The sequence below is a fragment of the Schistocerca nitens genome, chromosome 4 (genome assembly GCF_023898315.1).
Source record: "Schistocerca nitens isolate TAMUIC-IGC-003100 chromosome 4, iqSchNite1.1, whole genome shotgun sequence".
NCBI classification, from domain to species: Eukaryota; Metazoa; Arthropoda; class Insecta; order Orthoptera; family Acrididae; genus Schistocerca; species Schistocerca nitens.
The window spans coordinates 288,071,143-288,083,978 of record NC_064617.1 but is presented as its reverse complement, the minus strand read 5'-3'; the positions used below and the strand labels follow the sequence as shown (position 1 = coordinate 288,083,978).

Here is a 12,836-nt window from a genome sequence, read left to right as displayed (position 1 = left end):
GGGATTCTGCAGAACTCCATTACAAGAGGCAAGCTAAAAGACGACAAAGTCAATAGGCCACCACATGATTCTCTTCAGACACGACCATCTGCGAAGTATTTTTCCAGTAATTTAGAACTCCTAGCATGTAATTACCGGTTAAAAATGCACTTTCACTGTTGTTAGCACGTATGTAATTAAAATGTATCCTTTTCTCTCAATCCGTTAATATGTAATATTTCCACCTTGTGTATATCATAGAAACTGGAGCTAATAAAAATTTCTCATTGTCATATTTGTTTTTCTCAACCCAAAATTAGTAGGAATTGCCTCATGAAGTGCTCGAAACATTCAAAAATTAGTCTTTCCACTACCACAGGCATGTACTTTTGGTGGCTGTGTGTGAGAATGTGTGAACTCTTACCAGTAAAAGAGCAAGAGCTTGAAAGCTAGTGTTAACTGTTTTTTGTTATGTATTCCTGTGTGCCATGCACAAGTCCTATGTAAGTAAGTGGTTACCTTTCCCTTATTTTACACATATTTCCATCCCGGAATTTCCATTACTGAACTAACAGAATAAATAATATATTCAGGAAACATTCTCTCTCTCTCTCTCTCTCTCTCTCTCTCTCTCTCTCTCTCTGTGTGTGTGTGTGTGTGTGTGTGTGTGTGTGTGTGTGTGTGTGTGTGTGTGTTTTACACTTGTCTCCTAGACAAAAGACAAATAATTGCTGTACATACCATAAGTTCAGCTTGTCTAAAGAAGGATCGTATATTCCTCACAATGGGACCAAACTGACGAAAAGTCTTAATGTGTGGTTGCAACCATGCAGATAGTTGTTTTTTGAAACTGGCATTCTCAAATCTCAAATCACACAGCAGGACAGCACCATAATCCTTGGCATGTCTAATGACACGTCCCATAGCCTGATTCACAGCTCTTGATGCCTCCAGCTGATACCAGTCACGACCTGACAACATCTGTAAACATTTTTCAGTTACTGATTTTGAAGGTAAAGTAACTATACAAACAATAACTGAAAGTACTGTTTAGCAAAAAAATAAAACTGTGAATCAAAAAGTGATATGATGAGTGAGACTGAATCACATGACTTTTCTATCTGCTCTTGTTCACCTAGCCTTTCATGTTCATATTTTACAAACATTGCAACATAATACACTATACATGCATGCTTCTTAAAATTTGAAACTGTTCAAGACTGAATGAAAACAGTTTTTATGGCTGTTAATGGATGACCGCACTCTGTTGAATAAGGTTGTAGTGGCTTAGTTGCTAAATGGGTTAAATGACATTGATTTTATAACAAATTAAAGAAATGAATTTAATAATGTACATTCCACTGAAGACACATCAGACAGGCAAAGTGAAAAATGTTTAAATTTTAAAAAATTAATTAGTATTATATAATTACAGAAGTTACTCGACGCTAAATCTTTAATTTCTTCATTTCATATGTACATTTGCTTTATTTTTGCCTTTTCAGTCAAGTTACTATAATCACTTCAAAAGTTCCTGAATGGGACATCACACTGACATAGGAGGTGGAATTATTGTTAAGTGTATAATCATAAAAACTGTACATTTACCCACTAAGCTGACTCCACATATTTAGCATTCAGATCATTATCAACTACTTGGAGGAGGCTTGAACAGTCTTTTCCCCTTTAATATTTAACACCTCTGTCCTAAAATAGAATAGATTTTTATCTGATCTATTATAAAACAGCTGCCTGAAAGTGTATGACTATTTTCACATGAGACAACATTTGCTGTTAAGTTTTTTGTCATTGGATAACTATGACTGTCATGTTTTACAGCTACAGCATAGCAAACAAACTAAATGTATGACTCCCTTTCCCCTCAGCATTTTCTTTTATCTTTCTGTAGTTCTTTAAACTGAAATTCTACATAATAGTGTAAGAATTACTCAGACTACAGTTCTGTCTATTTATCCTGGAAATTACCCACAGTTTTTATTCTGTGAATGTCTTTAATCATTCCAACCATCATTCATCTGAGTTGCACACAAAGAACTGAGTAGTAAAACGTGACTACAGGTTTTCTCATTACGGTTCGGATGCAAGAAAATGTGAATGTTAGTCAGAAAGCTTTATGAAAGATCAAACATTTTACAAGCAGAATCTTTATAATCCAGAAATCACATACAGAAGCCTCTTTTTGAAAACCAACATTCCCATAGGTTTCTTCCCTCGCATTTCATAACATCTAGTCTACAAGGAAACTATAAGAATACAGCAGAGTGTGTAATGAAATGAGCCACCTCAGTCAATTCTTGGCTACACCTGATGGTCAATAGTATCAACCACACATACCTTTCAACTGTACACTTGGAAGAGTGTCTTTGGTACTGACAGGTGAATAGCATTGTTTCGTTGTCTAGTGACCATAGGAACCAGTCAGTCATTTATTAACAAATGAAAAATATTAAGGGAAGGGCAGATATTGTTGCATAGCAATGTAGATTTATGCAGAGGATAATGGGTGGGACCTTTGATAATGTTTTGTGATCAGCTGAAACTTGTGTTGATGTTAATCATTCATACATAGAGGTTGAAGTGCTGGAGCCACCAGGGTGACAATAGCAGAGACTGGTAAAGGAGGGTGAATTATCGTTCTACAAGCAGCATAGGGCAGTTTTGTGCCAAATGCCTGTTAATGTTTCATTCACAAAAACAGAACACAAGAGGTTCAAACTGTCCTTATGACAAATCTCAGAAACCCATCAGTCACTGTTTGGCTAACAACCCATATCATTTTGTTGGTCATGATGAGATGCCAACTCTGGGACACGGAAAGATGAAACTATTGACTCAAAAGATATCTCCACATTTCAGTGCTATTGCTTCTACATAAAACAATAAGTTGCCACAAACAACAAAAAGTTTAGCATCTCTAAAGGTGCGAAAATTCTTGTGGAATATGTGAATCAAGTGAGTGGTGAGACCTGCAGGACTTCGGTGAACAGCATAGCAGATTTCATGATAAGGAGCCAAAAATGAAGCTGTTGCAAAATCCTTTGTGGAAAAACTGATTGCAAATCAATGACGGAGCAGTGAGAGTTCAAGCAGTTCAGAAGGAAAGACTTGCAATCAGATTCTGAAAGAAATGTGAGTGATGTTTTTCCATTATAATACTGGCAGCACACTCAGGAATTTAAAAGGAGTACATGCCATCAACTAATCATCAAACTGTGAGCAGACTGAAATTTACACTCTGCAGTGGACTGTGCACAGATATGAAACTTTCTAAAAGATTCTAGAGCTACCCAAGCATGACTCATGACCTGTCCTCACTGTTTCACTTCTGTTCGTCACTCATCTCCTACCTTCGAAACTGTGATAACTGGTTGTGAGTCTTGCTTTGGTAGCTTGATCGGTAGAGTCCTTGCCTGTGAAAAGCAAAGATCCTGAGTTTGAGTCTCGGGCTGGCAAAAAGTTTTAATCTGCCAGAAAGTTTCATAACAGCACACAATCCGATGCAGCATGAAAATTTCACTCTGGAAATCCCACAAGGTTGTGCCTAAGTCATGTCTTCATGATATCCTTTCTTCCAGTACTGCTAGACCAGTAAGTTTCACAGGAGAACTTCCAAGAAGTTTGGAAGACAGGAGAGGAGGTCTGTCTGCAATCCTCCCTGGGTATCTCCACAACAGTTTGCTGAGTAATGCAATATGTTAGCTGCAGGATATGCTTCTAATGTCAACATGCCTTTTTCTCATTATCTGTGTCTTGACTTGAAAATCTCTCTCTCTCTTTCTCTCTCACACCCTCACTCTCCCCCAAATTGGTGTCCCAATACCACATATGATTTGTATTGTCTACTTCTCCATTTTGGCATGCTGTTGAGTGCTGAAAACTCAACAATAATCATTTCTCTCCACACTTCTAAATCAGACAATGTTCTTCCTTCAAAAATCACATTATAACAACTTTTTACAGTCAGGAAACAACTTTGAACAATTCTCTGTCTACTTGACAAGTGTACCTTAACTATGTTAGCAATGAAATGAGTTACAGTTCAAAGCAGAGTCTACTAACATGAACTTCTTTTGTTCCATGAATTTTTCGGGATCGTCAAGGCTGTCTTTTTCCATGGAGTCTGGGGCAACTCCGAGAGAGGTTTGCTGCTCAGAGAGAAAACATTAAGAACAGCATGCGTGGCCAAACAAGCTGCGGGCCCAGGAAATACCAAGCTTGACATCTGGCACCAAGGGAAGGTGGAAAGAGCCACTTGGGAAGGAGAGACTATGTATGGTGCATCACTCCCCCATGTGAGGCCGGTTGCCGGCATGCCTGACCATAAACTGATATGGCATGGTGGGACTTGCATGTTGAATGTGGGATTTCTCTATATGGGCATGTTAGCTGAATGGCAATGGAGACGGTGTTGTTAATGAAAGGGGCAATGCTGTCTCTTGGATGTTGCCTTGCATCAGAAGGGAGAGTTGTGACGCAACCCGATGTGACAGCAAAGGGTGCATGGCACAGGGGGAGCTGTGTACAGGGACTTAAGATCTGTCTCTTGGGGAAAGGGGGGGAGGGGGTTTGAGCAGGCTGCTAGGCTGGGGGTTGGGGGGGGGGGGGGAGGGTTGCCACCTCATGGACGACTCCTCTGTGCTAGGCACCTGCTGTTCCCCTCGCTCTTTGCATGGAGCACAGACCACCAGGTGCTCTGCATGCCCATGACCTCGTTTGTCGGCATGGGATCTCAGCGCAGGTCAGCAAGGATCCTTCACCACACTCGTGGGTAGCCAGGGCATATTCTGCCAAACCCAGAGGGTGGTGACATTGCCTGGACCAGGTCCGCTGGGTCCAGTCCGCTGAACAACTGGGTGACCATCCCACCACCTGAGTAGGAGTGGGTCCTTGACCAAGAGGTGGAAACTTGGGCTAGTAGGCAGCAAAGGCCGAGAGGTGCATCTGCCTCTCAGGAGGGGGGTTGTACTTTCCAAGGAGCACTGAGTGAAATCGTTGGTGACGGCGTGCTGAACCCAGCAGCTCAGGAGTGCCCTTGGCCTAGGGGCAGGTTTGGTGGGCAAGCTGCAGTAGTCCCCCGCCCATGCCAGAGGAGCCGGTCTGGGGCACGAGACAGACCTCCACCTTTCTTCACTTGTCAAACTTCATGATGGCTGATTGAGAGATGAGTAACATGAGTTCACCTTTATGGGCATCTATGGTGTCTGATCCCTCCTCACAGGACAAGCTGGGAAAGGCGACAGATGAGAATGTTATGAGTAGGCACACCAGAATAACACTGCTCCTACAGCAGAATGTTAAAAATGGGAAAATAAGACAAGCTTCTCTGATGACTACTGAAGATGAGTTGGCAGCATGGGCCATTGCTAATTCAGGGCTCAAAGGCCGTGTAAAAGAACTGTGAAAGGAAAACGAGAGGCTGCACAAGCAGCCAGTAAAGACCTGGGCAGGTGTGGCTGCACAAACGCCACCCACGCCACAAACTATGAAGGACACGATAGCAAGGGTCACCAAGTGGCCAGACACAGTAGTCTTTCTCAGACTGCTGCCTGGCCAAGACACAAAAAAGGTCCAGGAGATTTTCACGACAGAAGTGAACCACGCAAAGGACAAGATTAGAATTAACAAGGTGAAACAAGGTAAAAATGTTGTAATTGTAGACATGGCAACAGAGGAGGACAAGGAAAAGCTGTTAAAAAAAAACCAATAGCTATGTAAGGTAGTAAAATGTGAACCACCTAAAAAGCAGAATCCTCTTGTCATACTATATGATGTACTGACTACAATGAAAGATGAGGAACTGTATGAAATGATAAAGACATAATTTTGATGAGATGGGAGGATGAGGAATTCAAAAAGAGTTAAGATGAGATTCAAAACAGGACCTCAGGAGCATGATGTCATCCATCACGTTGCTGAGGTCACTGGAGCAATGTGGAGAAAAATCACAACGGGCAAATTGTACATAGGCTTCAGGTTAACGCCAGAGATTATTTTGTGGTACCTCATGGCCACAATTGTGGGGACCTGGACCACTTCTCAAGCACTGTACCAGAGGGTCAGCTTGCTCCCAGTGTGCTGCAGAAAACCACACAAGAAAAGACTGTAATGCAATAGGGGTATGTGTCCCATGCAGGAATAGGGGTAAAAGATCATGTGGTGTCACTGGGAGGAATTGCCATACCTACAGAATGCTTGAATACAGAATCATTTCAAGAATTGATTATGGCTCAGGCCACAAACAGAAACAGGATGCCAAAGAGCAAATCCCCGAGCAAAAGGAGGAGGGACGCAATGTGAGCAAGTAAATTCAAAGAAATTTTGAGGATGCTTTCAGGCACCCAGAAGACAGGAATGGTTGATACTGGAACACAAACAGAGCTGCCCACACCAGCTGAAGCTTCCTCCTCCCAAAGCTGGGGACATAGGCCAACTGAAGAAAGACCAAGGGCGGCAAGGACGTCCTGTGGTAGTGGCCTGACCAGCAGTTATGCAGAGGAACAAAATGCGCAGAGAGCGACAATACGAAATTCAGGAGAACACAATAACGAGCACTAGTGCGCTTCCATTTGTGCAGGAACCGTTTCCTGTTAGAGTACCACCCATGCACCCTGTTAGGGTGTACCCAAATCTTGAACACACCATGTAACTAGACAGGTTGGAGCAGCCAACTACCCTGACCACTGAGTTGTGGCATGTGGTCTAGGTGGGGTATGAATATGGCACGAAAGTCGGTGATGGAGGCTGTTGACAGAATACAGTTTAAGTCAATTAATCTCCCCACCGACTTTGGAACCCTATGAGATGTGGTCAAGAAAGTATTTAAAAGAAGAGGTGAAGAGTTTGATTTAGATGAAATTTATGTTCAATCAGTTTTGGCAAATGGACGCATTGCATTCGACTGCCGAAATAATTGGCCAGAAAATCATGTACTTACCTACTTCCCATAATAACCACAATAACTATTGGACAGATAAATACACACAATAGCAGACTCGAGATGCAGGAGCTGCACAAGGTGGTGGAGAAGAAGAGATTAGGTGTGCTCTGCCTGCACGAGCCGTACTCCCAAGCTGGGCAAATAGCCTTCGGAGCCGCGACATGGCAGGTAGTCAGTAGTGGAAACAAGCCGAAAGCGGCAATGATAATAACGAATAAAGCATTACGAATAACAATTCTCTCTCAGTTATCGACTTGATTACATTTACGATAGGTGACAGAGAGTGCCACAGGGACATGGGGTGGAAGATCCAATTGAATTATAACAGAACGGACTGGGAGTGCCTAGCAACGGAGTGCGACATTCCTGCATTACCAGAAGATGACCAAAACCAAAATGTAAATGTGGAATGATGGGTATGTTGAAGAGCTAGTGAGAGCTATCACTAGTGCAGTGAAGGCAGCAGTACCAACCAGGAGGGGGGCATAGCAGCCTCTCCATCACCATGACCATGGTCTGCCGAACTGGAGCAAATGCACCAGTCTATCAGAAGAGTGAGGAGGCATTACCAGCGCAGTGTCATCTGGAGGGAAAAGCAATGATGGTTGCAACAATACAGGGAGTTAAAAAGAGACATTCCAGAAGGACCTTTCGGCAGTTCCAGTTCGAAGTTGGGAGAGAGATGTCACAAATCAACTAGCTATTGACCCACTGGGAGTGCCCTATAAGTTGTGAGGGAGAAGACCCACTCTCCAATGGTTCTATCTACAGTCTGGCATGGGGACAGATGACGGAGTCTTGGCAGGAAACTGCTGAGGTCCTCCTCTAGTCCCTGTTGCCTGATGACAATGAGAAAGGCAAAACAGAGGGCCAGCACCAAATAAGAGAAGCAGATCTTGTAGGATATAGAAATGATATGGCAGTATACCCCTTCTGTGAAGAGGAGGTGGCTGCCCAGATTAAATCTTTGGAGAGAGGAAAAGCTCCTGCACCAGGCGGCATTGTTGCAGAGGTGGTGCAGTTCCTCGCCCCTCAGTTGGTAGCATCACTCACAAAATTGTATAACAAGTGTCTCAGGCTGCAAAAATTACCTAAAATTTGGAAAACAGAAAATGTGGTCATAATAAAGAAAGGACCAGAAAAAGACCCAACTGAGACCAAATTGTACACATCAATCTCTTGGAAAACTGTTCAAGAAATTATTGGCTGATAAATTGGCTGCACATGGGAGTGCTGTGCGGGATGAGTTCGGCTTCAGGTCTGGACGGTTGGCATCTGATGCAATCACCCTGGCAGCCAAGGTCTGTGATTCGGCCTCCACCTTTGACCACCTGTAGTGGCCTTCGCTTTTCTCCTGTTTACAGTAGAAGGAGTGTCCAAGGCCACTATATGGTTGACTGAGGAGTTATTGAGACGATCGGGAGGTCTGGCTATCATCCACTAGTGGGACAGTTAGAAAATCAACACCAAAGGGATGCCCAAAGGGCTCTGCATTGGGGTCCTTGTTTTGGGACATCCATACGGAACACTACTGGACAGTATGCAACACAGCGAAAATGCAATAGAGGTGAAAGCCTACGCAGATGACTTCTTCCTGCTGGTAGATGGCTGTAATTGTGAGGACAGTGAGCCCAAGATCAAGAAGCCAAGAATATATTGCAAGAATGGTGCCATAAAACTAAAATGACAGTTGCACCAAGTAAGCCAACCTACCTTTAGCTGAAAGGACAACTAATTAGAAACCCGACAGTCACAATCGAGGGCTCACAAGTTCTCTGGCACTGAGAGGCGTACTATTTGGGAGTCATTGATGAAGGGTGGAACTTTGCAAAGCAAACTGAAACTGTAACCCAAAGAGCCTTAGAAGTGCTCGATCCTGATATGCATCAGGCACAAAAGATTCCATCTCCCTCCTGAACTGATAAAGTTATACTACAACAGTATACTAACATCAATAGTTACAGCTCAGGAGTCTGGGAACACAGGCTCATGACAGTGGTGCCTGCCATGGCCGTGAGAAGGGTACAGAGAAATATGTTATTAAGGTCAGTTGGGGCCTACAGGACATCCCTGGGTGGGGCCTTGTTGGTAATAATGGGGCTTTGGCCCCTTGATATCAAAATTAGAGAACAGGCTGCATGGTTCTGGGCAAAGAAGGAAGAGACTGGGAAAACAGGGGATATTCTGCGTGACTCTTCATTCTGGGTGTTCAGGATGGGGATAAGGGAACAATTAAGAGAAGGGGTGTAGAGCTGTTGCAGGAAGTATGGGAAGCTGATGACACTGGACGTAGAACTTTTCAATTCCTGCCAGATATAAGAGAACAACTAAGTCTGGGATATTTTAAGCCAACAAGGAGACTGTTTCACTTTCTCACTGGTCATGGGCCTTACGCAACGTATTTGTGTCGATTTGGGAGGAGGGCTACCCATTCATGCGACTGTGGTGCACCAGAGGGTACTCGAGACCATTTGGTTTATGAGTGCCCCCTACACAACGATATAGCAGTTGCACTGAGGCAGCAATTACCACACAATGACACCTTTAACCTGTTACGACATGAGGATACATTTCAAGTACTGAATGACCTGGCCAATGAGGTATCACAGAAAGTTGTTCTAGAGTATCTGAGGGACAATCATGACTAACAACAAATAATGAAATGTATTCCAATACGCCAATCCCGTACCGCCTCGTCGTGGACAGGCTGAGCACCGTTACATTCAAGATCTGCCATGTCAAGAATTAAGGAAAGGGGGGGATCATCACCAAACTAGAGGAACGCATCAAATTTGATGTAGATTAGGTTTTTAGTAAGTAGGACTTAGATACAGGAAAATAGGCAATAGGAACCTGCAGCGAATAGTTAAGACATCTTGGGCCTGCCCAGTGCTAGGGCACAGTCACCGGGATTAGCCCGGTACGCAAGACCATCACTGAAGTAGGTTTATACCTGACTGGCACACCTGTAACACTGCAGGTAGTGTAAATGTTTAAGTTTTAGTGTGGTGTCACCGCCAGACACCACACTTGCTAGGTGGTAGCTTTAAATCGGCCGTGGTCCATTAGCACATGTCAGACCCGCGTGTCGCCACTGTCAGTGATCGCAGACCGAGCGCCACCACACGGCAGGTCTCGAGAGACGGACTAGCACTCGCCCCAGTTGTACGGACGACTTAGCTAGCAATGCACACTGACGAAGCCTCGCTCATTTGCAGAGCCGATAGTTAGAATAGCCTTCAGCTAAGTCAATGGCTACGACCTAGCAAGGCGCCATTAGCATTACATAGCTTGTATCTAAAGAGTCTCACTTGTAACATCAAGAGCGATGTACCACAAGGATGGATTAAAGTTAAGTATTCCAGGAGCTACGTACTTTTCTTTATAGCATTCATTACGTATCCTGTTTCAGACCTATCTACTAGCCTGCGTCAGTTAACGCGTGCCTTTCGGCTACTTCCGAGTGGCGTGGCTGTCTTGTTACGCCACAACATTTAGTATATCACTAAAGATGCAGTAGACTAATGGCAATGGTAATGTAGCTTGCCCATCATAGCCAGAACACCAGCACTACTTTTATTTCATTGTAAATTAGTTGCAACAATTATTGTCATAATATTAGGACTCACTAATTGTATTAGGTAGTGGGTTATTACCTATAGTAACAGATTAAGAAATAAAGTCTCATCTTCCAAACTATATAAAAAAATCATCTTCAGCAGTCGATGATCACCATTCACCAGTATTAAACACATTGTGCAACATCACTTTAACAAAATGGTATGTTACACTATGTGGTGGAAGCGAAGCTGTGAGGCTGATTTGTGAATCATGCTTGCGTAGATCAGTCAGTAGAGCACCTGCCCACAAAAGGCAACAGTCCCGAGTTTGAGTCTCAGTTCTACACTCAGTTTTAATCTGCCAGGAAGTTTCAAATTGTAAGTAGCTTTTTATGAGTATATCTGTTAATCTACTGATGGATTACCCCATAACACAAACACAGAACAAATTGATACTGACCATATTTAACAATGAAAGCAAAAAACTGATCATGTTCTATCAAATGACAAACAGTTTACATTTCTACTGTGAAATGCACTGCAGGGGGGGGGGGGGGAGTACACCCTCAAGGAAAAGGTTATTTTGTTATTTTATTCACAAGTTAGGGCACAGGTAGTTCATCATTGTACAAATATATGATAATATGATAATATATTCAGACCAAATGAAACACACATCACATTACAAGTTGTCCAAACAGTCATATCAATACACAGTGTACCCACCTCTGGCAGTAACAAAGATGTGTATTGTCACATGCAAATGATCACAAAGGTGCCAAATGACATCCTGCAACAGACTGTCGCAACCATCTCATGCCTTTTGTTGCAGTTCAGCAATGGTTCTTCCAGGCCCTGGAGAATGAGTAAGCCCCACTTCATCATCTCCTATGCGTGTTCATTTGGTGAGAAACCTGGTGATCTTGTTGGCCAGGACAGCTGTTGTAGATTATGAAGAGGATTTAGGGTTGCATCAGCTGTATGTGAACATGCACTGTCCTGTTGAAAAAAGCACGTCTTCCAACTGATGCAACAGCAGTAGCCTGGGGTTAACAGCCTGTGTAACTAATCAGGTGCTGGTTACGTTAGCCTTCAGCAAATGTGACCGCAAGTTGTAACTGGTGGTTTGCCACATTTTGAAGACTGGGATGGGACCCATGTGTCATGTCAAATGCACTCTGGAATAGACAGCTGAGTCTGTCATACACAAGTACGTCCTTCACCCACATACTAACAGCACCTACTCTGATCTCTGAAGACAATGGAGTGCCACTCTATTCTCCAGTCAACTCTTTGACAACACCAGAGCAGTCATGCCTGGCGATGATGTGGTGTCAGTGGGAGTCTGGCCAGAAGCACTCATTATCTTAATCCTGCTGCAAGAAGATGGTTCCCAATGCTCCCTGATGACACAGCAGGTGCAACATGTGCACAGATTTCGTCTCAGGATATGTTCGGTCAGCCACCACTGCTCACACAATGTGTAAATCTGGAAATGTGTTTATTCTATGCTAATGTCTGGAACCTGGTCTAAAGGTGTGAGAATGTTCCATGACCACTATTGAAAGCAGCGACACACCACCAATACACGGTGCCCAACATGTGCAGCAATCCGCTGACATGTCTATCCATCTTCCCATAGCCCACAATGCGACCCTGATTAAATGGCTGGAGCTATCAACAGGATTACGTACTTGTTGGTGGGGAATGATTGTACCCTAAAATGAATGTTGCAAACACTGTTCACCTCTCAACTCTGCACATTTACTGCCTTCAGAGTCATAAGAGGGGGTACACAAACAGGCCTTCTCATTATGATCTGATTGCTAATGACCAGATAAATGAATCACTAACACTAAAACCCCTCAGTATGCTCATACTCAGTATACACATGGTGCCCTGGAGATGTTTCAGTCCCCCCCCCCCCACGGTAGTATATATCAATCAAACAACTTCAGCATACTAGTTTTTTGAGTTTATGTATCAGAACCAGCAGCTGCAAAGTTATGCAGATGCAACCTGCATGTTCTTGCATCCCCCCCCCCCCCCCCATGTTTCCCCCAAGACATAGGGATCAGGGTACAAATACCACATGCAGCAACACTGCCATTTATCTGTCTTAGCTGCTGTCAGTACCATTTATTCGTCCCATGTATTATATAATACTGTGCCAATTGTCAGCACTGATTAAGTTTGGTAGCATATAATTTCTTAATGCTGGTTGCAATACACTGTTTACCATCTGGGCAATCCAAGCATACATCATTGGCTGACAACATTTCAGTTTATCTTCTACTTTTCCACACTCCTAAGAGGTGCTCCAACTGGACTAACACCAC

General features: G+C 43.4%; 1 protein-coding gene across 1 annotated transcript in view; it reads right to left on the bottom strand.

Moving 5' to 3' along the window:
* The window catches only part of LOC126252046 (regulator of telomere elongation helicase 1 homolog), a 122,749-nt gene that overhangs the window by 30,305 nt on the left and 79,608 nt on the right, over positions 1 to 12,836 (bottom strand). Inside the window, exon 12 of the mRNA XM_049952841.1 lies at positions 721 to 960. Within this exon, the coding sequence (XP_049808798.1) occupies positions 721 to 960 (240 nt within the window). The remainder of the gene's footprint in view (positions 1 to 720; positions 961 to 12,836) is intronic.